This window comes from Lissotriton vulgaris, chromosome 2_1 (assembly GCF_964263255.1).
Source record: "Lissotriton vulgaris chromosome 2_1, aLisVul1.2, whole genome shotgun sequence".
Taxonomy (NCBI): domain Eukaryota; kingdom Metazoa; phylum Chordata; class Amphibia; order Caudata; family Salamandridae; genus Lissotriton; species Lissotriton vulgaris.
In genome coordinates, this window is record NC_141687.1 from 775,513,984 (window position 1) to 775,540,603 (window position 26,620).

At 44.1% G+C, this 26,620-nt stretch overlaps 1 protein-coding gene across 4 annotated transcripts in view; it reads left to right on the forward strand.

Annotated features, from left to right (window-relative positions):
- The window catches only part of HAT1 (histone acetyltransferase 1), a 490,786-nt gene that overhangs the window by 78,890 nt on the left and 385,276 nt on the right, over positions 1 to 26,620 (forward strand). The window contains exons 1-2 of one of the 4 annotated variants that reach the window (XM_086956128.1): positions 7,077 to 7,356; positions 11,017 to 11,088. The exons of 1 other annotated variant lie outside the window; for it this stretch is intronic. In XM_086956128.1, the coding sequence (XP_086812254.1) occupies positions 11,052 to 11,088 (37 nt within the window). In that variant the 5' untranslated portion in view covers positions 7,077 to 7,356; positions 11,017 to 11,051. Of the gene's footprint in view, positions 1 to 6,880; positions 7,357 to 11,016; positions 11,089 to 26,620 lie in introns of those variants that run through there. 2 more of the 4 variants (XM_086956127.1, XM_086956129.1) reach the window with 2 other exon arrangements.

The following is a 26,620-nucleotide window of genomic DNA, read 5'->3' on the forward strand; positions in this document are numbered from 1 at the left end:
CACATGGCCATGCCCCATCAACACCCCAAAAAAATCGAAAAACACACAAAAAATCACCACAATCCAATGCCATCCATGATGTTTACATTGAAGAGACCCCACAGAAAGACTCAGTCCATGCACCACTGAGTACCCCTGGGCAAAAAAGCACCAACAACAGCCAAAAAATCGAAAAACACACAAAAATCACCCCAATCCAATGCCATCCATGCCCTAAATTATGTTGAAGTTCAACAAAACAGTTGTATTATGCACCCTTAACTAACCCTGGTCCTACTGGATACTGTGGCTACCCACAATATATGTTATTTAATGTTCTGAAAAAGTTTCAAAATTGTAGTTACAGCAACTGTAATGCCCCAAACAAACAACATCAACTTGTGAAATTTCTAATCCAAAAGTGATCCAAAGAAAGTCAAAAAGGCCTCAAATCCAAATATCCAGCAGGATCCACAAAAAGTAATCCTTCCAGGTCAGGATCCAAATCAAAGTGACCAGGACATGAACAAAGCACTGGGAGGAGCCTGCTGGACAGGAACAGGAAGTTGGAGACTGTGGGGCACTTCCTTCCTCCCACCCCCCCACCCCCCCAAAATGGACTCCTTGCAAAAAAAGTGCAGGCAAATGTCAACCTGAAGAGTTATTCAGATAAAAATCATCATTTTCAGAAGGTTTATGCTGCCTGCTGGTGGATTTCTTGTGCAGAATTGCAAATTTTGCAATTTCGCGAGTGCGAGATTGTTGCTAACCGCCGCATCTACGTGTTCGCAATTGTTTACTCCCGCGATACGTGATCACGAGCCTTTATGACATACTCGCAATGACAAACTCTTGCTGTGCAAGGTGGCGGGCCGCGATAACGTAACCGCGGTCGACAAACTCCCGCGGGATCACGCAGCAAGATCCAAAATGGTGCAGCACACGCAAACATGGAGAACAAGCATTGGAAATGCAATAGGTCTCGCATTAGGAAAGTTTGAGCAATTGGTATTGTAAAGGACACTTTTTTTATTTATGTGTTGGATTTGAAAATAGCAAAAGTAATAGCTTTGTCAGTTACAATGTCAATAGTTTTAACTTTCGCAAATGTGACACCTATAGCATTTGTAATGCAATGTGTGTTGTCTTTACGTGACTTAGATGTATTTATATTGCAAATAACAATGGCGTTTAATTTTGTAAATAATTAATAGTTAAATAAAATTTATTGTAATTTATAATGGCAATAGCTTAAACGTTTGTAAATTAATTTTGTGAAGATTATGTTCAGTGTATTTTATTGTGACGAAAATCCAAGAACATTGCATTTGCACCTGGTGGTGGATGTGGTGGTGGTGGGTGTGGTGGTGCATGTGGTGGTGGTGGATGTGGTGGTGGTGGATGTCATGGTGGATGTGGAGGTGATGGTGGATGTGGTGGTGGATGCGGTGGTGGTGGTGGATGCGGTGGATGTGGTGGTGGATGCGGTGGTGGTGGATGCGGTGGGTGAAACTGAAAGTAGGATACCTCTTTTCAGGTTTGTAATAGGACGTTTTACCATACAACACATGGGGGCAGTGTTTACATAGGAAAGGCAGAGTTAGCTGATTACATACTGATGTCGGAGAAACTGAAAATAATCCCCTGGTGCTGAGTGACGTTACCTTTTTTTGGTAGTGTAACTTCAAATTCCATATTACAAGTCCAGGATTACAAGACCTAGCAGGCAAGGAAATAGAAATGGACTACTTACTTGTACTTGAAACTAAACAACCTAAGCTGTGTAAAATTGCATCCGAGTACTCCATGAATTGGATGCAAATTTGCTCCCGAGTTTCTTTGGAGAGGGGCAGTTTGGTAATTTCGCAACAGGACAAACAGTTGGGAACTTCAACTAAATAATAAAACAGGTACCGAAATACATCAGTAAAGCAGATACTCCTTACTGGCACGAGACCTAGAAACAACACTTTGAAAATAAATAAATCTGGTGTCCTTGAGCGAAGTCCCTAACCGACCCAGCTGCTGAAGTAAGAGGTTGATGCTCTGTGGCAGCACGGCCCGGGATTGGCTGATATTTTCATTACAATCTCCAAGTGGAGAGGAATCTGCCGTTAGCAGCTACAGACAGCGCGCGGGAGTGAGGCAAAGCGGTTCTACAATGAAGTCTGGCGTGAACAGAATCATTCTACAAACCAGTAAGAACTCTGCTTTGCCCGTGTTACCATAACAAAGAGCTCGCCGGGCTCTTAAAGAGGCAGAACTTTCATTTGCGGTCTAGCGACTGAAAACAGCTCGACCAAAAAAACACAGTGGAGCCGTCGCCCTAAAAGTAGTGTGTCGTCGAAAATTATTATTCGTGTCCATAAATTAGGATGGTGAACTCTAATCGTCTCTGCATCGAATAAGGCACGCAGAGTCTGTAAGAGAGAGAGTGGGGAGGAGAGTAGGAGGAGGAGGGGGGAGGAGAGTAGGAGGAGGAGGGGGAAGGAGAGTAGGGGAGGCACGGCCTAGCGGCCGTGCAACCAAGAAGTGAGGGGGCAGGGAGTGAGGCAAAGCGGTTCCACAATGAAGTCTGGCGTGAACAGAATCATTCTACAAACCAGTAAGAACTCTGCTTTGCCGTGTTACCATAACAAAGAGCTCGCCGGGCTCTTAAAGAGGCAGAACTTTCATTTACGGTCTAGCGACTGAAAACAGCTCGACCAAAAAAACACAGTGGAGCCGTCGCCCTAAAAGTAGTGTGTCGTCGAAAATTATCATTCGTGTCTATAAATTAGGATGGTGAACTCTAATCGTCTCTGCATCGAATAAGGCACGCAGAGTCTGTAAGAGAGAGAGTGGGGAGGAGAGTAGGAGGAGGAGGGGGTAGGAGAGTAGGAGGAGGAGGGGGAAGGAGAGTAGGGGAGGCACGGCCTAGCGGCCGTGCAACCAAGAAGTGAGGGGGCAGGGAGTGAGGCAAAGCGGTTCCACAATGAAGTCTGGCGTGAACAGAATCATTCTACAAACCAGTAAGAACTCTGCTTTGCCGTGTTACCATAACAAAGAGCTCGCCGGGCTCTTAAAGAGGCAGAACTTTCATTTACGGTCTAGCGACTGAAAACAGCTCGACCAAAAAAACACAGTGGAGCCGTCGCCCTAAAAGTAGTGTGTCGTCGAAAATTATTATTCGTGTCTATAAATTAGGATGGTGAACTCTAATCGTCTCTGCATCGAATAAGGCATGCAGAGTCTGTAAGAGAGAGAGTGGGGAGGAGAGGAGGAGGAGGAGGGGGGAGGAGAGTAGGAGGAGGAGGGGGGAGGAGAGTAGGGGAGGCACGGCCTAGCGGCCGTGCAACCAAGAAGTGAGGGGGCGGAGCTGGGGGAGGCTGTGAGAGAGAGAGTGGGCAAGGCAGGCGGCTGGGGGCATGTGCACGCGCTTTTAAGCTCAATGCGCATGCGCATTGAGCTTAAATTTCACGGGCACTGCAAGGAATCGCCACGATTCCTTGCAAGTTGGTTAAAGAGTGTTTAAGCCCCCATAGTCTCGCAAGCTCGATGCGCATGCGCATCGACAGGCGAGACCTAAAAACAGCTCTTCAAACGCTGAATGACGGTAAGTGAACGCAGCACGCCGCAATATTGTATTTGTCAAGCCCGACCAAGCAAAAAAATCCGCTGCGCGCGAATTGTCGGCAAATTCGCGGATTTCGAATTTGCCGAAAATCCACAAATTCCGTCAGCGGAACGGATTTCACGCTCATACTTATTGGAAATGTTTGAAAGAGGAGATGTATAGGGTGGAAATTTTAAACAGGCCGTGGTCAAAGTTGACCATTGATTTTGCAGGGCCATACATGTGTTTCGAGCAAGGAATGCGTTACGTAATTGTTTTGACGGATTACTATACAAAACGGATACATTATGAATTTGTGGACATCACAACTGATAGAGAAATTGATTTTATGGAGGAAATATTCTCTAAGGAGAGGGTATACTAGTATTGTGGTATCAGATAATGGGAAACAGTTACCTTCACAGAGGATGTCATTGTTTTTGCGAGACATGGGGTTAAACAGAAGACACCTTTATATAGTTCATTTGCAAATGGACATGTGGAGAGGATAAATAGGTTTATCAAAGAGGGAATACAAATGGCAGTTGCATCAAATCTATGTATGCAGTATTGTATTGGGTACAAGGTTTTTACTTACCACAATACGCCCCATTCTGTAACTAGGTTTATACCATTTTATTTGTTGAGGGGTACATCAGTTTGTACTACTCCTACACCCATGTTAACAGACAAAAGGATATGATAACAGATGTTTTCAAGGATGAGAATTTACATGTCAAGGAAAGAATTGAGGAGGAATAAAAAAAAAGGATAAAATGAATCATGATCATGTCAACAGAGGTAGATCAAAACAAATTGTGGTTGGAGATGGGGCCATCGTTGATAAACTTATAAAGACACAGCCAGGTGAAACAAAATCCTCAAAACCTGTTTGTGTGGTGAAGGTTTCCAGTAATGCAGTTCTACTGGAAAACAAAAGTTGTTGGAATACATGTTGTGTGGTTCTACTCAAACCAGGATAAGAAAAAAGTATTAATGCTGATATAGGAAAAAATTCTTTTGATGGTTATAACTATCCAGGGATGGTGAATTTACTGGTACATCTGTCAATTCTGAAAATGACGATGGGTGTAGTAGTAATGGCATTAAACAACAAACTGAAAGTTGTAATGAGCAACAGTCTGTTATACTTTGTTCAAAACATAGTGGAAGAAGAATTGTTTTACCAGCAAAGTTTACTCACTATGTTCTGCTTTAATTATTAAGTTCTCGCTTTGGTGTATTTTTTATTTTGTTAAGGATAGAAATGCTGTATTAGTGAGTTATGTATTGTAATGGAACGGATCCATTTTAATGTTCCATAATAGAATTGGTAAGTGTTAATTCTGGAGAGTGGAATGTTGGGGGCAGATGAGACTTTCTTGGGGAGACAAACTGCTTTTGTCTGGCATTCCTGTGGAGCTCTGTCTCATGAAATAAAGAAACTTCTTCAATCCTCTGTTATCAAAGTACACATTTTTTATTGTTCTGGATCTCTTCTGAGATCAACAATATAAGTGTGTACAGTAAATATCATTATTAAAAGCCATCGTTAAAACAGTGGTAAAAAAGTATTACAAAATGTAAACAAATGATAGTAGGCAAATTCATTCAGTGGTATCGTATTAAGTCAATCAGATTGTTGACTCTCAAAACATATCTGAAGCAAAACTGTTTTCTAAAATGATGTTGAGCCTCAACCAAAAGTTTACTTGGGCAGATAAATAAAATGTGCTAAATCTTGAACACCTTCATTAACTACAAAGGTCACTGGAACATAATTCATCAGTTATTTCTACCCAGTATTTAACAGAGTCATTTAAAGGGAGGTTCCTTAATCTAAGCATGAGTATGTATTGTCCCACTCTATGGTTTAGTGAACATCTGAGATATTTTTGGCTGATTTTATACTCTATTTTGGCTTTATAAAGCCTGTAATCAGATAACTGAGAACAGTGTTCCTTATCAAGTTCAAAACGTAATCTTGGGATTTTTTTTTTAAAACCTTCAATAATGCTGGTGACCAAGACTACAAAGATGAAGGAGCACTGAAAGTGCCCTACAGCTATCTAAAGATTTTCTTTCAAAGTAATTGGTTTATACTATCCTTAAATGGAGCTCTTGTGAGCCGTCGGGAGCATGTAGCAAATTGTACGCACATCTGATTATATTTGCTAAGGCTCTAGTATATGAATTAACTTCTAATAGTTCAAGGCATAGCATTCGAACAGGAGTGGCTTGGTTCATGGTGGTAATCTTATGTAAAAACTTCCCTTTCTTAAGATTTAGAAAAGACTACTTTTTTATTGGAATATATTCTAATGCATAGAATAAAATCAGGGGACTCTTAACACGATCAATTTCAAGGAGCGGATAAAAAGGTCTATTTCCCGAGGATGAATAAAATCTCTTCATAGCACTTGGGTTGGCTATGGCCTTAAGATCCAAATACTGGGGATGGGGATTGGATTCTAATGTGTCTCTACCTAAATAGGTGCACGTCTTTACAACTTCTAATGGTCTCCCCCGAAGCTTCCATACAAAATGAGGGGAGCGTCTCTTTATTCCTAAATGGAACCACTTTTGTTTTGGAGATGTTTATTTAAAAAAAAATATATATCTGTATACCCAAAAAGAGCATCCATATTACGCTGAAGATTGATAAAGAGTAGGGCCGAAAATAACCACGTTGCCTGCGTACATTAAAACATGAAGGTTTTTGAATGCTATTTTTGGGGGGTAGTTATTTACTTCTAAGTGGCTCTATTTCACAGGATACCCACCGTACGTCCAAACCGTAGCTTTTCTTTTTTGTTAAAGAAAACATTGTAATATGACACTTTAGTGCCATTGAATCAATTGAAATAATCCAAAATGCACTCAAGTTATAAATGAAAGGGGGCTCTAATTCAAGGATTTTCATCTGATTTAAGGTTGGAAACGTACTAACAATTAAGTCAGTCAGATATTCTGTGCTTTGAATATGCTGCTGGTGTGCACTGTATTTGTTGAATGTGGACGGTTACGTCTGTGTGCGTACTCAGATGGTGGACTAATTCCTTAATACAGTAATGTCATTCCATATAATGTTACAGGGTTCAGAAGTCGCACCTTACATCACAGCCTCCTCGGAAACATTCGGAGGTTAACTCCTTGTTGGCATGCTTTCGGACTTGTTTTCGCCTTCGTTTTCCCCAAAGTTGCATGCGGTTGCAAAAGTATAGTACCAAAGGGAGAACAACATTTCCGAAAGCTTTGTAAACGATCTATGCCAAAGCGCGCAAAAGTCATATGGTCTTTCCAAAACGTGCAATCGCGACTAGCAGGCTCGGCTCTCTCTCCTCTTTCCTGCACTCTCATTCTGATGCTGAGCTTTAGGAGGCGTTTGTTTTTCCCAACACCGCCGGAAGTACGTCAGGTGGCGTCCGGAAACGGAGCGCGCGCGGCTGATTCGCTCTTCCTGCTGGCTCTGGTTTAGTTGCTACCAAGGCGCTCAAATGGCGGGTAAGTTCCTGTTGTGGGAAACAGAAGGCACCGTTCTCGCGGCAACCTTGATTCTTTAAAAGACTGGTCGCTTTCGTATAGCGGTGTTTGCAGCTGTAGGGCTGGTTTGGAGGGCGTGGAACAAGAGGGCGCTGCAGAGCTCCCGCCATCTGACAGCACCTAACCCGGCTGCGCGGGAAAACAGCCCCCCTTCAGCCTCCCTCTAATCCCCACGCTGACTCAACCGGACCGCGTGTACAATCTATATATCTCCCTCTGCAGCCGCTTCTCAGTCTGCGGTGTGTACTTAGAGATGCGCCACTCGTCTCCATGATAGCATAGGGCAGCACAAACTGTTACAGCAGGACGAAAAGTGACGGAGCAGTTGTTCCTAGCCACGGTTGAACCCTCCCCCATATCGATGTTGTGCCCCTCAAGCACCTGATAGCCAATCGGAACTGGCCTCCGAGCCATCACCTGCCAATCTCGTGTTGGTCTACGCTTCTCTACTTGTGGCGTCTTCCACATCAACAGCTTTTCATTTTCACCCGTGGTGGCCTCTTGTCACTCGCCTAGATTATCGTATCTTCACTGGTTCACGGTGCCCTCCCTACGCATCAATGGGTACCCTCCCATTCACCTTGCTCCTCCGCACTTGCGAATCACGTGTGGTTTGTTTACGTACCATCACTTACCCACGATTTCTTCTTCACTGTCCCTCACCCGATGAGTCTTCTGCCTCTCGGCTACTTAGTACCCTCCTCCCCAGCCAGGATATCCCAGACAAGTGTCACTCACCTGTGGTAACCATTCTTTCCGCACCCAAGCCATTCACCTGGATTAATAGCTTTAATTTGGAGTTCTTTCCAACTGAATGTTGCCTGTAAGCTATTATCTCCAGAATAGGAGGTTTAGCGGTCCGACTGGACTTTCTGTTGGAGTTGACTTAGGTGGATTTGCATTTAGTTGGCTACTGTTGGTAGTCTCGCATTGAGCCAAAAACGATGGACTGGAATGCAACCAGAGTAATTACTAGTTGTTGAGATTAAAGAATTCCATCCATCTCGCTATGTTATTATATTTTTTTTGAGCTGGTACCTTTTTAGCAGAGCCCAGTTTTCCAGCTTATTCCTGGCAATGTATTATGAGGGCAAAGTTATAGCCTTTGGAACATGCAAGTGCATCTTTGCTATTTCGGGTTTTCTACTTTACCAAAGTATGTGATCTTGGGTGAATCGTGCGCCCACTGTGCCTCTGTCTCCTAATCTGACCATAGCTAACAGCTTTGATTAAACTATTGAGAAGTCTACTTCACTTTGGACATTGTTTACGTTTAACATATCTAGCCCTTTTCTTGTTTATGAATGATATACTTCATGTCACTAGTCATAACTTCAGTTGGTGCCTATGTGGATGTGTGCAATACATGAACAATTTCCATGTATCTTTCTATATTGCTTACTGCATTTCTCAGTGTCTGCAGTTTCGTTCTTCATACCTCACAGCCAGGGGCGGATTGGCAAGGCGGGCATTCGGGAATGGGCCGAAGGGCCGGTGCCTCAGTGCCCTCTGTGGGCCGTTTTTTTCTCCCCTTTCCCAGTCCACAGAGAGTGGACTAGGAAGGGGGAGAAAAAAACCGTCCCACAGAGTGCACGGAGACAGAGACTGAGAAAATGAAAGCAGCCTCGCTGACAGCGATTGCCAGCTGTGGCCTCTCCTTCACCCCTACCCTGCCAAGCAATCAAGCTGAGGCTGGGCTGTGGAGGGGTGATTGTGTGCCAGAATCGGCCTCCCTGGGGGCCAGGTGTTTCTCAGGCCTTTGAGCCATTTTCACATCAGCCCCCCCTGGGGCCCACGCAGGCGGGGAAACAGCGATAGTCTTAGCACCTCGGCCACAGCCCTTAACATTCAGGGCATAGTGGGCGAGGAAGAATGGGTCTTGCTGTGGGGGCCAGGTGATGTTTGGAATTTTTTTATTTTATTTATTTATGCGATTTTATATAGCGCAGACTTTACCCGCAGGTGTGGGAGCGCTTCACACTAGGAACAGCAATAATACATGAGGAGAACATTATAAGTGGACAAATTACAAAAGCAAACGTTAAGTTACATGAATCAAAAGTGACAATAGTGAGCAACCAAAATACATGAGGAGCAAACGGTGCATTACAGGAGGAAAAAGAGATGTGTGCAGGTTACAAAAGCGTACAAAATACAAGTAGAGGTATAATACTGCAATTAATGGCAGACCCTCCAGCACAAGAACAAACGTTACGTAGGCAATGGTGGCACTTGTGCAAGTATCTAAAGCAAACAAAAGTGAGAGGTAGCAAACAGTGTGTTACAAGAGAAAAGTGACGTGTGCAAGTTACAAAAGGGTACCATACACAGGTACAAGGGTAATACTACAGTAAATGGTAAACACTCAAACTGCCAGAACACACTGGGAAGGCACTTCCCATGCACCGGCTTCACCTCAGCCTCCCCCCCCTTGGCTACCTGGCTACCTTGAATGACCCAGAAAGCTGTGTTTTGTGCTCCCCCGCCAGGACATTTTCCCAAGGCCTGGAGGGTTGATTAATTTACTAATTGCAGGGACCTTACCTCTGTTCATGTGCTCCTGAGCTGAAGGTCTGGGGAGGGCTAAGTAGGTTAGTAAAAGCAGGGGCTTTGCTGCTTTTCAGGTGCTCCTGTGCTGAAGGTTTGGGGTGGGCTAAGTAGGTTAGTAATAGCAGGGGCTTTGCTGCTTTTCAGGTGCTCCTGTACTGGAGGGCTGGAATAATTTTGTGACAAAAAGGGGCCTTGCTATTTTTTTTAGTTGCTCAGCATGTAGGCCATTGTCACCTTGGCCCTGTGTCGTGTGCAAGAACAGTATCCTCCCACTTTCATTCCTTGTCTGTGCAAACGGTGTTTCATGAAAGGGCACGCCCCTTGAATGTTGGCCACGCCCCTTAAATATGGGCCACTCCTCTTGAATGTGGGCCACTTTTTTCGTCAGTGCCCGGGCCGAATTGTGATCCGAATCCGACCCTGCTCACAGCGAGGGGTTGGAAGCATAGTTACCCCATGGCAAGTTGTGATGTATATTCATTCCTCAACGATCAGTTTATTGAGCCGTTCGTATAAGTTAATTATAATTACAGCTGCATATGGAATCGGCTGTACTATGCCAAGTGTTAATTTTTACATTCAAACATCTGCACTGCAAATTTTAAATTCATATGATGACACACTTTAGTACCATTCTGACCCGTTGTAGATGATTCGTTCTATGATTTGGCAATGAGTGGTGTATGTTGTCGTTTAATACTCCATGCATGTTGGCTGATGCATCTTATTTTTGTGTTGATATTGCTGCATCTCCACAACTTTTGTGATGTGAATGATGTTGCAGGCGAGTCTCATGTTTATGAGCTCTTGTTGAAGGCAAGTTTGAAATTACACTGACTTTGTGGAGAATCCATTAGTGTTCCTTCAGCATATTTAAGTGCTTGAGACAGGGTCGATGCATTCACTGTTTTAAGTACCTACGATTATATGTAATATATATTTTGTGCGGTTGTCTTAAGCATTGTCCTTATAAGGAAACCATCGCCATATATCTGTTTGGCATTTTAAAGAACCCAACTACCACCTTCCCTGTGTGTCCTGTCCTTGTTAGGAACCATGGAGAAATCAAAACCCACAAAATATTTATTTGTAAAAGCTGTCCAAGTAATTTCTCCAATGTCAAAATACATAGTTAATGGCGATTGTCTGCAAACATTTTCCATTGTATGTTTATTTGGTTCATTTTCCTTTATTTTAACACCTGTGAGATAAGACCACCTCGTTTTCGAGCCATGAGTGGTATTTTCCAATACTTGATTAAGATGAGTTGTAACACCCACTAATCGTTTTAACTCACCGGCTTTACTGTGATGTTTATTTGACCATCTTTCACTTCTCCATCCATTAAGAAGGTCTCCAACGTCATTGTCCTCCATAAGAAGCCATGTTCCGTCTATATTCGCTTCCTAGCCGGTATCGTGGTAAGTCTGGCAACATATAATACAATCTAACTAGGGATGAGTGATATTTTTAACGGTGCCTTTTCAATAGGGGACTTCTGTGTTTAGATTAAACATCTAAAAACTTTCTCTACATTACCCAGTCAATTTGGTCCCATTAACTTTTTTTTAAGACATTAAAATCTTTATAAAACACTCTTAAACCACTAGGCCTAGTTTTAATTGATTTTGGATTGTTCATTTTGCATTAAAAATGTTTGCCTGCTTACCACTACAGTCATTTGTAAAATAGTATGCACAGACTCTATTCATTAAACCTCGGAAGCTGTACAAAAGCACGCTGTATAAACGAGGTTGTGCATGACTCCTCTTTTGGTCTTATCTAAAATAAACTCAGAATAGACTGCATGAGACTGGAGACTTAATTTGGGTGCTGTGTATAATAGTGAGGGATAGTGACTGTTAGTGTTTTTAAACTAAACGAATGCACAGCTACTTCAATGTAAAATGTTAGTTCTGGGTTGTTTACGTATAAATGGAAGAACTCTATGTTCCCAGAAGGCAAGATTTGAGCACTGTAGACTGATCATTTGAGCGCTCGCGACTGTTAGACAAACTGCATGGTAAGATGGAGCTCCAAGTGAACTAGTGTGCATATTGGCACACTGTAGTTCAAAAGTTTTTGAAAAAGATACGTATCGCTGTTAAAGTAATTTGAATAGAGGCTGCTGCAGATCAGAGCCTACTCCGGTTATGGATGAAGGAAGTAACAAAAATGTAACCAAAATAGTTTAGGTTAAGAGAACAGAGGGAAAGAGCATCCCAGGAAGATATCCATGCCAGTTTGTGGAGTTCCAGCTGTCACCCCCCCCCCCCCCCATGCCAAAAGGTCACAAGGGCATTGGAGGATGAGGCTGAAAGCACCTTATTGCACAGCGGCTATTGCATAAGTAAACTTCTCTTGCTACCCCTGTTACCAGTATCGGTGCTCATCCCCATGTGTAATGGGGAACATTTACCTGTCTATTGTCATGGTATGTGACCAAAACCATGCGCATGTAGGTTGTTAGTGTGGCGCTGTAGGGTGGAATAGAGTGGCAATGCAAGTGTGTGAGTATGGGAGTAGCTTTCAGGTATGTGATGTGCTCAATGGTCCATTCTGATGCAGTGAGAGATACAGTCAGCTAATTTGCCACATCCCTTAATGGCCCCAGGCTACCACCAATATATTCACACATATAGACCATCATAGCAGGCCCAACTTTCAATGTCATACTAGTATCTAAATCAAATCAAAGATAGCTTTATTCGATTTTACATGTTAAAAATCATAAAAGCAGTTACACAGCACGATAAAAATACATTACAAGGTACAAAACAGGGCTAAAATAAATAAGTGGATGATCAGTTCATAGATTACCTACACCTAATCACGTTTTTCAGAAAATTAGACATAAGATGCATGGACATTTCATCTTCCAACATCTGGAGTTTCAGGAATGCCGGTCTGCACTGTCTCAGTCCCCATTTTTTCAAAAAAAGCTTTAAATATTTGTTCCGGGCGTAAGAGTAAAATTTACAGAAAAACACACAATGAATTGTAGATTGTTGTGAAGTATCATCGCATGGGCACAGCAGTAGGTCTTTTGACCATGATTTTATTTCTGGGAATGCTATCAGTCTGAAAAAGCTATCTCCTCTAAAACGTGCTAAAAGCATCCTGGAATAGCTGCTCTGTACCAGAACTAAATACTTATGTAAGCCGCATCCCTGCGCCATTAGTTGATTCTGTATTACAGACCCCTTTTTTTCTTCTATCTGCCACTGTTTTGACTAATAGTTCCAAGCACAATTCTTTCAGCTGTTTCATAGAAATGGAACTTAGAGTACTGGGGGAAGTGAAGTATGCAAGATGTCAAATTTCTTCCAAAAAAGACTTTACATAGGCAAACCAATGAATCCCCCCCTGGAGATTCAAGCAGTCCTGTATGATCTCTCTGTTAAGGCCTGTTTCTTCAGAATTCCAAACTTTGTGCCAAAGTAAAACCGGACTTACTTTAATTAGGTCAGTCACATAAGTCAAGCCTACTTCTTTGTGACATACATAACTTGATGTCGAATTCGGGAGTGCTAACAAAAATCTCAGGAACACATTTTCACAGATTTGAATGTCTCTAGTGTAAGCAATTCCCCATATCCCCTCACCGTACATTACAGTGGAGACTCATTTCGACTTGTAAATGTCAATAAGAATATGTACCGGGTGACCCCCACCCCCAGTTTATTCGCAAACTTTTTAACGGCTCTGATAGCGCGAGAGAACGCTAGTTTTCTTGCGTCGGCTGCTGATACCCAAGTACCCTTTTTGTTAAAAACTATTCCTGAATAGGAAAATTTATCCGTTGGCACTATCTTGGACTTTTCTAAAAATGTGCTGCATAAAACATTTTTATTTAGAGTACAACACATATTAAAAGTTTTACCAACATTAATTTTTATTCCTCTGGCTCCCATATATTCTGCAAAGATAGAACGTGCATTTTGGAGGCCCACCTGGGTTCTTGACATAATTACCGCATCATCGGCATATAGTAGGATAGGAGCTGGGGTACCTTTTGATTTGGGGGAAATCCGTTTTAGCCGTTGTTAAATGGTTAGCCACACTGTTAATATAAAGATTAAATAGGAAGGGCGCAAGAATTCAGCCATGCCGAACTTCTTTTCTTATAGGAAAAACAGATGTACATTCCCCCCTGTTCCCAAAGCGTACTTTGGCCCCGCCCCCGGTATAGTTCTTTAATGTAATTCAGCAGAGTAATGTCAATGCTGAGTTGTGACAATGTTTCCCATAAGGTTTCATGACTCAGGCAATCAAATGCCGAGCTCAAGTCGACAAAGGTCAGAAAAAGATTGCCCTTTTTTGCCACAACATATTTTCCTATAATGATAGCCAAATTTAACTCTTGCTCGACGGTCCCGAGGCCTGCCCTGAAGCCGTACTGAAATTTGCAAAGGATTCCTGCCTCATTTGCCTATAGTTGCAACCTATTCAATAGTGCCCGTCCAGCCACTTTCATAAGGGCATTCAAAAGAGAAATTGGCCTGTAACACTTAGGGTCGTTACGGTCCCCCTTTTTAGGTCTCGCCTAGACGAAAGCAAAAAGCGAAGCTTTTTGCTGTCTAGGGAGACAACTTATGTCATCACTTTCTGGGGAATGTAGACAGCAGACTGTCACGAGCGTGACAGCCTGCCGGAGATTCTACCTCGTGAGCGCGCACGTCGCCGTGCCTCATTTTGCCATTCTCAAACCAAGCCACACTCACGCATGCGCACATACACACACACCCCCCTTAAACAGACACACGCACGCACAGACACACTCAAACAGACACACACGCGCGTACACCCCCACCCTCAACCCCACTCACCGGGCTCCTCTCCCCTTACGCATGTGAAGGCACTGTGCTAGAAGGTGCCTGTCTAAAATCACCGCTGCCTCCCACAGCGGCATTGTATGTCAAGTATAAGTTGCCTCCCCGTAAACACCGCCGCAGCCCGGGAACTTCGGTAGCCTCACAAATCCCGAGCGCAGCTCCTCTGACGTCGGACGAGGAGCCGCGCTGGGATTGGTGCCGGTGGGGCCGTTGCCTGGCAACGGAAGTGTCGTCGACGCCGGGCGGGAGGGGCTTCTTTGCGTAACACATCACATCTCCCCGTGCTTACAAGAAAATAAATATTTCCTTGTTTTTATTGCTACTCAGGCGCATTGAAAGTTAGTCGCCAGTGAGCAGAACGGCCATCACGGCTTGGAAGCACTGAATTCCCTTTTTGCTCGCATATTTTCCTAGGGCACTTCTGTGTCCTATTTCACGCCTTCCGCCTTCTTTCCTTCTCCCCCACCCCCGGTTCCTCTTTGCCCCCCTCCCGCCCCCCACAAAAACTGAAACAGGAAGCGGCGCCGCGGAGCTCTTGTGGAATTGAATAGGAGGAAGTGAGCACGTTTCGGCAGAGAGGATCTGGCAGAAGTCAGCTGGAGAGGGGACAGGCCGGAGCCCTCAGCCGAGGCTGCGAGGGGCGGACCGGCCGTGCATGGGGGCTGGGGTCCGTTCATGGACTGCGCGCCCAGAGGCGACGCGTGCCATGGAGGCGCTTTACCAGGGCACAGCGCGGCGGGGGTGCGCCTGCGGGGGCTCGCCCAGTGATGCTTTGGGATTCCGGTGATGTCCCTGGAGGAGATCTGAGGTTTGGAAACACAGTCTTTATTTCCGGCTTTGGCTGGTCTGATGCCTTCTGGTGAGACGGGGTTATCCTGCGCCCGGCTTTGTGGGGACACAACTGAGTGGAAACAGAGGGTGTGTTTCTGTGGACTGCACAGGATGGGGGAGAGCGATGCTTGGAGCTGGCAGTGCTTGGTGCCAGGTACCCTGCCTGTGCTCGCCGACTCTTCTTGGGCTCCATAGAGCGGGTTCAAGAAACACAGATCCGCGGCTTTACCCCACGGTAATATCGCGTCAGTTCTCTTTAAGCGGTGACACTTCGAGGCGCTGCATCTTTGCGCCTCTAGGCCCTCTGCTGCTGGGTGGCCAGGCGCCAGCTATCGATCCTTTCACACGCAGGCTCCGCTTCAGATCCTGGATCCGCGTGCTTTCCGTTCAGTGCTTCGAGGCGCTGCGTCTATCTGTGAGCTGTAGCATCCGACTGGTCGCCGGTGTCTGGTTTGTTTCCAGGTACACAGTGGGGGGCTGGGGTCCGGATTCCTGTCTCCGGGACAGGCTGGGACGCGGTAATAGGCAGGCGGGAGTCTTTCGTCCATGCTGCCCTGCAGACCCAGTGCCCTTCTCTGCCAATAGAGCCGCGGGTGGCACCGAGGCAGACATCCCAGAGGCCTTGCCAGGGTGGGGGTTTATAGTACCACAAGACCAGTGGGGTTTGGGCACACCTATAGCGTCAGACCTTTCCCCTTTTACACATTTAAGGAATAGTTAAACGTATAGCATTAAACGCCTTTATGGTGATTTAATTAAACAAATGCCAAATCCTTTTCGGTTATGATAGACGGGGGTTGTTTATAGCACTCCGAATGAAATTTGACTCGTTGCACCTGTGCCTTCTTCCTGTAAAGTGTAATTTAATATATTTCAATAATTACTTTAATTGAATAGTCATATAGCCAAGTGTTACCAATTACAAGTGGGTGAATTGATATGGGATGATCCTCTTTGTAAGGTTTCATCCTCCCCATAGTTCAAATGAGTATTTATGTAGTGCCATGATTAAACATTTCACAATATTCCTTCAGCTCCATTTCAGACCTCACAATCATGGTTTGAGCTATGTCGTTTACAGGCTTCGTAATCATTGCAAACCTCGTTATTGTTCATTTAACCATATTTATTTCACAGTAATTAAGCATTGTTTTAAGATCTACAATTTATGTAACCACCCCCAGTTGTTTGCGAATTGCGCAGGTGTTTCCCGATCTCGGATTATTAATCAGTCCCATTGTTTGCTAATTTCACTGGTGTTTATGGTCTCTGATTATTCATCAGTCCCATTGTTTGCTAATTTCACCGGTGTTGCATTACAAATGCTATAGGTGTCACATTTGCAAAAGTTATAACTATTGGCATTGTAAATGACAAAGCTATTAATTTCGCTATTTTCAAAAATCAAAACATAAATAAAAAATTTGTCATATACAATACCAATAGCTCAAACTTTCCTAATGCGAGACCTATTGCATTGCAAATGCTTGTTAAAGATTGGGACCACTATCGCCTCCTGCCAGGTACCAATAAAGCCTATTTCATTGCTACTATTAAGAACATTTGTCAGAAGGGGTGCCCATAAGTTTATATCGTGTTTGTAAATGTCTACGGGCACCCCATCTGGGCCAGCTGCTTTTCCTGCCGCGTTTTCTGCAATGGCTAGCTCAATTTCAGGTAAATTGAAGTTGATGCTTAATGGGAACAAGCTTTGGATACTGGCCTCTTCCATCTCCTGGATGTCATTATATGCAGCTTCCTCTCTCTCATCTTTTTTTTATAGAGATCTGTATAATGGGCTACCCATGTCACTTCATCTATTGCTACTTCCATAGGGTCTGTCTTTCTTTCGATGAAAAAGGGGGTGTTCACCGCCTTCCAAAAGCCGACCGTGTCCCTCAAGATGCATGCTTGATGCAATGTTCTCCATGCATCTTGTTTCAATCCGTTTTTCCTGGTTTTAATTGCGGAGTAATACCTTATTTTAGCCTGTCTAATGGCCACAGCATTTTTTGGCTCTTTCTTGAGGGTTGACTTTAAAGCTGTGTGAGCTTTGCTGCAAATTATGTCAAACCATCCCTCCCCCTCTTTTTTTGGGCCATTCTTGTGTGATCTAGTTAATGTCTTGTGAATTTCAGCTGAAATCTTTTGGAAGACTGCCATTATTTGTGTGCTATCACTAGTCTCGGTCAGACAGATCATGAAATCATTTTGATACTCCTTTAAAAGAGATTCCATGAACTTCATTGGGTATATTCTGTTCCATTTTATATTGTACCAGTTTTGTCTAGCTAGTGCTATCCCGTAATTATAGAGGCTTTCAGCTACATTGCTACACTTAGCATTCTTGTGGGCGGATGCCATAGAAAGGGAAATAGGATAATGGTCACTTAATACAATTTCTCCTGTATGGCAGCTAAGTACGTAACGAGAGTGACTGTTTGAAATCAAGGCTAAGTCAACCACAGTGGTACAACCCCTCCCAATGAAAGTTGGTAAGAAGGGGACTTGTGGACTGCAAAGTTCGTTTCCAAACCCTAAATCCAGAAGATGGATCAGGGAGTTAAAGACGTTCCCAGTACTTAAATGTTCAAAATGAGTGCAGGGGTCGCCCTTCAGATTTACCATCCCGCAGACACCTACATTGCTTTGGGTGCATAAGTGACCGTTAAAGTCCCCCATTAGAACAACACATTCATCCCCCTGACAGTTTTCCCCTAGGCGTTGAAGACTTTGGACGAGTCCCTCCAGTGTCTTCTTTAAATTGTCCCTCGGAATATTTTTATATAAATTGATCAAAGTGATAGTTTGTTTACCACCCAGAGATATCAAAATTTGGTATTACTCTTATCCTAAAAAGCTCTTTTTAACTGCGATATTTGCAGTATTGGCTATATAAATACATAGACCCCTGCATTTCTGCCCCTCTTTGACAACTTGGCGGATGAAAAGAAAGTACGAAAACCACTCAAATGGGTCTCCTCCCTAACTCAACATTCTTGGAAGCAGATAATAGTGAATTGTTGTATATAGGGCATAGACTCTGGTTCCTCTATTTTACTTGATAGCCCTGCTATATTCCATGACATAAAGGTAATGGAGTCATTATCATCCCTCAATTTTTTTGGAGCACCTGCCTTATTTGTATATCGGGAAGTCGAGACTATACGTGTATCCGCTCCCCCGGGATCTACGGCACTTCCTTATTCATGTACGTATGGCGTTAATCTGGGCAAGGAGTTTATCTGATCTTCCAGGGCGGAGTTTCCCCTTTGGGAAATATATTCGTCTAATGCTAATACATCCTCTCACCTGTCCCGTTTCTTTGTTCTTATTTGATCAATATAATCTATTTGATAGGTTTGGGCGCGATTCTGTCATGTTAGCCTTTTTAGTCCCTATGATTTTCTTTTTTGGCCTCTGACGTCAATCTACCATTTCTAAGCAGCTGAAACGGTTATAGCAGTTATCTGCGTGGACACCCCTCCACATTTCGTCCGGCCTATATACATGGTTTTGCACCCTGCCCCTTGTGATGTGTGATCCTTGTCCATTCATTCTCATACCTTGGTGGAATGTTATGTGGGTAAAAGTATGATAAGGGTCGGGCTTCTATGGGTATTTGGGGGCTATAATTGCGCCAACAGCCGTTCAAATTACAAATATGGTCAACCGTGCGTGTATCATTAAAACTAACCAACACGCAGTCACCCGGGATTGTTTTAGTGGTGGTGCCCACCCAGGCTGCTCTACGCACCATTAATATTCTGCTAGTTAAATGAGGCGGCAAGGGCCCGATTTCATGTTTACCCAGTACAGCACTTTGTTCTTTAAAGTTGCAAAGGATTCTTCATTGGGTGCTCTCAGCTCTGGTACCCCTGTTAATACAACCGTGTAAGGGCTGGCTTCAGGGGGTAAGTTTATAGTATGCCTTTTCAGCGGTGCTCCCAACGTTAAGTCTCCTCTAACTTGATTATTCCCAGCATTATCTTTTCCTTCTGCAGATTTACCTTCAATCACTGGTTTAACTGGGGGATTCCTTGTTACTGAGTTTGTAGGATTTTGATTCAAGGATTTGGCAGTCGTCGTTGTTACTGGTCTGATGTACCACAGGTTTATTAGTTTTAATTGTTGTGCATTGTGGTACTTTATTTCCTTTCATCGCTTCTGCCAAACCCTTGGAGTATACTTCCAAACAGGAGAGCTGTTGTTCAATCCTTTGAAGTCTGTTTTCCAACGGGGCGAGCGAGATTTTAAGCAAAGCCCCGAATTTTGTTAACAATGGGTCAGTGGGCTCATCTCCTGCTTCTGTAATTTCTATCATTAAATCGGGGGGTAAGCCATCGCCCTGACCGATGGGAGAGTTACGTCCCTTGCGTCAGTCTTTTTCTGCTGTTGAGATGTGACCATGCTACTCACACCCCTGTCTATTTTCGCTTTTGTTCCTCCTCCTTTAGTTGTATGAGCCCCTTTTCTTTTAGGTTTTGCTCCCTCCTTCCTTTCACGTAATTGCATTCTTACAATTTCTGTGTCCCCCCTCCCCTCCCAGCGGCATCTGTGTCATCCTCCGTTGTTTGTGACTGATTTGAATCAGTAATTGACGGAGTATCAGACCGTTCTATTATGGTGGGTGAGCTATGTACAAGTGCCTGGATTTCTATTATCTTAGTTCTTGAGGGGTGTTCGGGGGTACGGCATAGATCTTTTCGCCATGGCCAAATCTTGTGAAACCCGTCGTTCCATCAATGTGATCCCCTGATATATTACGATATTTGCCCTTGTAATAAAATTATCTAAGGTTCCAGTTAAAAGGGGGCCCCCTACCGCACCTTTGTTCTTACCCCCGCGTGTAGACATACCAAACAATGGGTTACAACTAGAATTTGCGCACTGCCTTCTGGTCCTCGCAGTCCCGCTGCCTCCAGGTGATGTTATCTCCTCAGCCTCAGTCCGTGGCTCAGCAGGAAAACAGTCTCTCTCGGTTTCAACAAAAGGGAACAGCCAAAGATTATCCCAGCGCAGAAATGACAATGGATTTACTAGGGCTCTGCGCTTCACGAACGGCTGCGAGCGGCATACTAGTATCTATCGGACCGTCTATAAATCCTACATGACTGTTCAAACTTGGGCCAATCACCCGTTCATTGTACCTATAATATTTGAAAAAACAGACCTCTTCACGAGTGACAGTCGCTTATCTTCATTGCTTCTCTCTCTCCTTTTGCAAGTGCTGCACATACTTGAACATGTTCTCTTCCATCCAGTGCTCTCACTTGCGTCCACTATCCTATTCTAAACCCCCACTCACTTTTCACTTCCATTTTATTCTTCAGAAGATTCTCATCCTCGCTTGCTGTCCTTCATGCAACACCACCCTCTAGTCAATTTATTTAATAAATTTATTCTCTGTAATCTCACAAACTGGACCCTGTCTGTATATGTGCTCAACATAGTACGATACTCGCACCACCGTCTGTATCACCAGCCTGCCACAGTAACTTTCTATCAATACTATTCTTTTTTTATTATTACAAAGCTGGAAGCCGATGTTCTTATGGGGCATAACCTGTCTAGATCGGACTCAGGAACCTGAACCGTCCTGACCTTTCATCTCCCGAATTTTCCAATAAATTAAGTGCATATTCCTGTGTATTTGTAAAGCACACTATCACCCTCGAGGGTATCCTGGCGCTGTGAATCTCTCATGTTACACCATGGTAGCTCTTCCGCCATGGATTTTCTTCTCCCTGTTCTTATGGTGTATTCTCCTTTGTTCCCTCTGGCACTCTTTAATTACATTTATAAAACACCTATGAATCCACAGATGACTTGCTGTTGGTGGCCACGTGCCCTCCAAACCACACCGAAAACAGTGAGCGATCCCTGTTGACCCGACCACCAGATTTAATCCCTTAAGGTTTGGCTCAACAGTCTCATCACTGCCACATTTTCCTCATTTTCATTCAGAGATCTAGGATACATTCCGGACTTTCAGGAATCGGGTAGCCCAATATCTCCCTTATCTGCAACTGCATTTCTTTCCAATAGGGGTGAATGGTAGGGCAGTCCCACCAGTTGTGTTGGAAATCTCCCAGCACTCCGCATCTCCTCAAGCATGCATGTGACATTCAGAAAATGTTGTGTAGTTTCTCTGGGTAAATATACCATTCATATAGGAGCTTGTAGTTTGCCTCCCTCAAACCCTTTTCGCGGTTGTACTTAAAGGTATCTCAATAGAATGTGCGCCATTGTTTGCCCTCTATGGTGATTCCCAGTGTAGTTTTCCAGAAGGGTACATGACAGGGGGCGGAGAAGGATGCATAACCTTGGGGCCACAAATATTTTAATAAACCTACTTTTCTGCCCCATAAAAAATGTCTTCAACTTTCTGTCCGCTCCTTCCACAACTTTTGTGGTGTTTTGCAGTGGCTCTCCAAATTGACTAGCAGTGTATATCCTGGCAGCTTAGTATCTAATGTATTACTTGGATCTATTTTTTTGCTTTTTGCAGATTCCTTTTATACTTTATATTAATACATATATTTGCTTGAAACCCCCAGATTTATTGGAGAAAAAACCCCACCCCGCCGCCACCACCAAACACTGCTGGTTACTTTCACCTCAGTTGGGCCGGTGCCAGGTCCAGTTTACCATATTCAACAGCAATGCGGTTGGACCTTGCAGTCTTTTTGAAAATCCAAGTTGTCCGTGACCACAAACCATTCAAATAGCATAAATTGGTAAACAGAGAAGACAGACAACATTTTTAGATATGGTCATTGAAGACAGACTTCATTCATGTTGAAATACATTTAGCAAAATCTGCCCCTTCTGTTTTAAACCAACAAATCGTTTGGAATCAAATCAATTATAAACCTAATTTTTGCACCTAAACCAAAGAATCAGCATAACTATATTCTTATTCTTGGTGATCGTATTTGCGGGGCAATACTATATATATATATATATATATATATATATATATATATATATATATATTCGTTTCACCACACGCTCAAAACCGAAGCGTGAATGCAATCGGAAAGCCAGCAATAATCACCGTACAATTAAGCCATCCAACAAAAGTTCGTAGGTATTCAATTTATTTCCAGCATGGAAGGACAGTGCATGGAACCAAACCCCCAACGCGTTTCAGCGATCACTCGCCTTGGTCACGGGTGAATAGTGTTAGAACATCAAACAATAAATAATAAAGTTTTCAAAAACCACTTCCTTGTGTAAACATATACAAAGGACAATGTGCACAAAATAAACATCGCAGCCATCTTAGCATGGTAAATCTGTAGCATGCCAGAGCTGAAAGCATATATAGACATTCTAAACAAGCACAGCAATATAATAGCAAAAAAATATAAATGCTAATAAAGATTTACATTGCATTGCGCTTTTGGCGGCATCTCTGATAGAATAACAGCACCAGTTTAAGTACTATGAATGTATACCAATCCCCAGTGGGAAAAATTGCAAGATGCTGCTATCATAAATAACAGAAATTATCCAATAGAAATCTTAAGCAAAAGATACTGAGTCCAAAATGTCATTAAATCCCAAGTGGGAATTTACATCTTCTGCATGAATTAATCTTCATGTAGTGAAGTTACCTGTTGAAAAAACAAGAATGTCTAAATCAGATCAGGCTACTATCACAGTTAAGACGGCCTAAAGCATTTAACTGTAAAGTGCAAGACAAATAAACTGATAAAAAATAAGTGATTTAAAAACAAAAGAATCACTGCTAGGAGCCTAAGAGGACAACCATCAGACATATGCATGTATACAGTCCGTTTAACACAACACAGGTTATTCTCCCAAATACCATTTCAATTCTTCCTCAGAATCCAACCCCCCTGGAATGCGTGTATCTAAATCAAGAATGTATTTACTTTCCAGTTGCCGCAGCCTACGTATTCTGTCACCCCCTCTCTTCATGGGTGGGATCTTATCAATCACAAAGAATTTTACTAGATTGCGATTGCTTCTATGGTGTTCTTCGAAGTGGCGAGCTACTGGCGAATTTTGATCCTTGTTTTCAATTGCCCTCATGTGTATGGTAGGGGGCCCAACCGTTCAGGGGCCCCCATTGAGCCCAAAACCAATGAATAGCTATGTGCCCTGTGAGATGCTAGGATCCCTCATCACATTCTGTAAGGAGGTGTCATATTGACTTATGCCACTGACCCTAGCTCAGCTAGCACATAGGGAAACCTAGCAAACATGCACGTTTTTACAAAATGGACACCCTGGGTGACTTGTGTAGCAACCCTGCCAAGACAGTGCATTACTGGACCCGTGAAAAACTCTACTAGGAGTAATGCCTGGTGTGCCACAAGGATTGCCACATTGCCTAACTGCTACTCTGAAGGAACTGCTTTCTGCTTTTCTGAGTTGCCCTGTTGTCTGTTCTGTCTTGCTGAGGACAAGGACTGGACCCATCTTACTTGAAGGTAATGAAATGAAATTAAATGAGTCTTATTACGCGCTACTAAGCCCGAAGTCATCAAGGCGCCTACCAAAAACCATCAAAATGACCAGATAACCAGCACTATGGGTACGCCTTTGAAAATAGCCATGTTTTAAGAGCTTTCCGAAACTTCAGGACAGACAACTGAGATGTAATTTCTATGGGGAGGGTATTTCACAGCTTGGGGGCAACCGTTAAAAACGCCATCCCGCCCCATTTAGTTCTACTAACGCGGGGCACCACAAGTAAGCTCTTAGTAGAGGAGCGCAGATCTCTGCCCGGTACATAGGGGAGCAGCAACTTCATCACACCGCCTGCCCCCTTGCCAGAGAGTGCCCCATAGGTCAAACACAGAGTCTTAAAGGCTATCCTGGACTCAATAGGAAGCCAGTGCATGCTTTTCCTAGCGGCCGTGGCAGAGGAAAGTCTGGGGGCATCAAGAACAAACTTCGCCGCCGCATTCTGGGCAGTTTGAAGGCGCTGCAACAGGCTTTTATTGATGCCAGCGTACAGAGCGTTGCAGTAATCGAGTCGCGAAACGACCAATGCAATGACAACCTGTTTGAGAGCCTGAGGGGACAAATAGTATTTAATTTTGCGCATAATTTTAATGATGCCCCTGCAGGTAGCAACTGTCCTGTTGACCTGCTGTGCCATTGAGAGGGCAGGATAGATCATAACTCCCAGATTCCTGGTAGAGTCTGTAGGTGTAGGACAGACTCCCAGCGAGGGGGGGCCACCATTCGGCCGACCAGATGTTCATGTTTTCGCCGAAAACCATAATTTCGGTCTTCTCCCCATTCAACTTCAGTGAATTTTAGATCGTCCACTTCGAAACCGCCTCCATGCAATTTCTGAAGTTGAGAACGGAAAAGTTCCGTGAATGAGAGAGAGAGACCAAGATCTGGGTATCATCGGCGTAGGAAGATATCTCCATCCCAAATGATCTTACAAGCCTGGCAAGTGGGGCCACATAGATGTTGAACAGGGTCGGACTTAATGCCGACCCTTGTGGCACCCCACATTGCACAGGTGTGGGTGGAGATAGATATTCTCCCAGCTTGACCCTCTGGGCCAGAAAAGAGGCCAGGAGACTCAAGGCTGCGCCCTCTATCCCTATCTCCCTCAGACGAGATGTAAGCACGGAGGGAGACAGGGTATCGAAGGCAGCTGTCAGATCTAATAGGACCAGAAGGGAGGTGTGGCCCTGATCGACCCGAGTGCGGATGTTATCAAGCACTATCGTAAGGGCCGACTCCGTGCTATGTCCTCTCCTGAAGCCATGCTGAGACTGATCTAAAAGACCCGAGGAATCCAGGAATGCCGCCAGATGCTGGTTTAGATGAGTCTCCAGCCTCTTTGCTGGAGCTGGGAGCAAAGAAATTGGGCGGAAGTTTTTAAGTGTGGGCTTCTTAAGGAGAGGCTTGACCACAGCACTCTTCCACTGGGAAGGGAAAATACCATCCTTCATTGCCCTGTTCATGATGTCCAAGAGTGGAGGCAGCAGGGTCTCTCTACAGCCCTTAAGGACTTTAAGAGGGCAAGGGTCTAAAGGGGACCCTGACCTTGTCTTGCTTAAAAGCAAGTCAAGTTCCTGCAAGGAAAGTGGTGGAATACAGACAGACTCACTGTAGTAGTCGGGGCATCGGCTACCGGGGAAGGGGGGTCCAAACTGAGAGGGGGGGGACACATTAAGTCCTTTTGTGAGTCAAGGGCCGAGTAGATGTCCGCAATTTTAGTGTGAAAAAATTCTGCGATTTTATCACCGATCTTGTGAGCACACTATGGGGTCGGGCATCTGTAACGTGCACAGAGAGTCTACGATCCTAGAGTTCTCTCGGGGAGGTAAGGTTGGTCGTAAGATGAGCAAAGTATTCTTGCTTCACCTTAATAACCTCCAACTTATACTCTTTAAGAAGAGACTTGTGCTTTTCCCTCTCTAGAAGGTTCCAGCTTGCCCGCCATAACCTTTCCTGCTTCCTACATCCCTGTCTTAGGAGCCTTAAAGACTCTGAAAACCACGGGGCTGAAGGTCTCTTTCGGGCAGAGTGTCGCAGAGTTACAGGGGCCAGCACATTAACTACTGCAGTAATGGCATTTGTTAACACAAGGGCAGCTGTATTAACGTCTTTGGCTGAGTCACTAGGGAATTTCTGGATTAGAGGGGCAAGGGAAAGATTAGTAACCCTACTAAAGTTTCTCCTAGGTTCCATTTTGCTGGGACCGGTCCGCTTGAGGTTCTCATGGAAATGCTGAAGTTCCAGCGGTACGGCCAGGTGGTCAGACCAACCTAGTGGGATAGGTGAGCCAGTTTTTAGTCTGGGGTCGTTAGAGAACACCCCATCCAAGATGTGACCCGCCTGGTGGGTGGGAGATTTAACCAACTGCTGGAAGCCACAGGCGGATAAAGAATCAAGGAGAGTGAGGGAGTCTCTGGAAACAAGGTTATCCAGATGAAAGTTTAGGTCCCCCAAAACCGTTAATTGGGGAGAACCGAAATAAGGTTCCAGGATGTTAAGCAAAGCCTGACTAAAATCAGTTCTTGGACCCGGGGGTCTATAAATCAGTATGCACGTAAAAGGGGCGGCACCAAGGGAACTAATTGAGAAATGAAGAGCCTGAAAGGGATCGGACGAGCCAGTCAATGCAAGAGTACGGCAAATATGAGATGTCTTATAAGGAATCCCTAAGCCACTTTATCTGCGTCCTATTCTATCCAGCCTAGCTAGTGCAAACCCTTCCGGAATAGCTGTAACCAGATCAGGGCCAGAGGAGTCAGAAGCCCAGGTTTCGGTGATAAACACC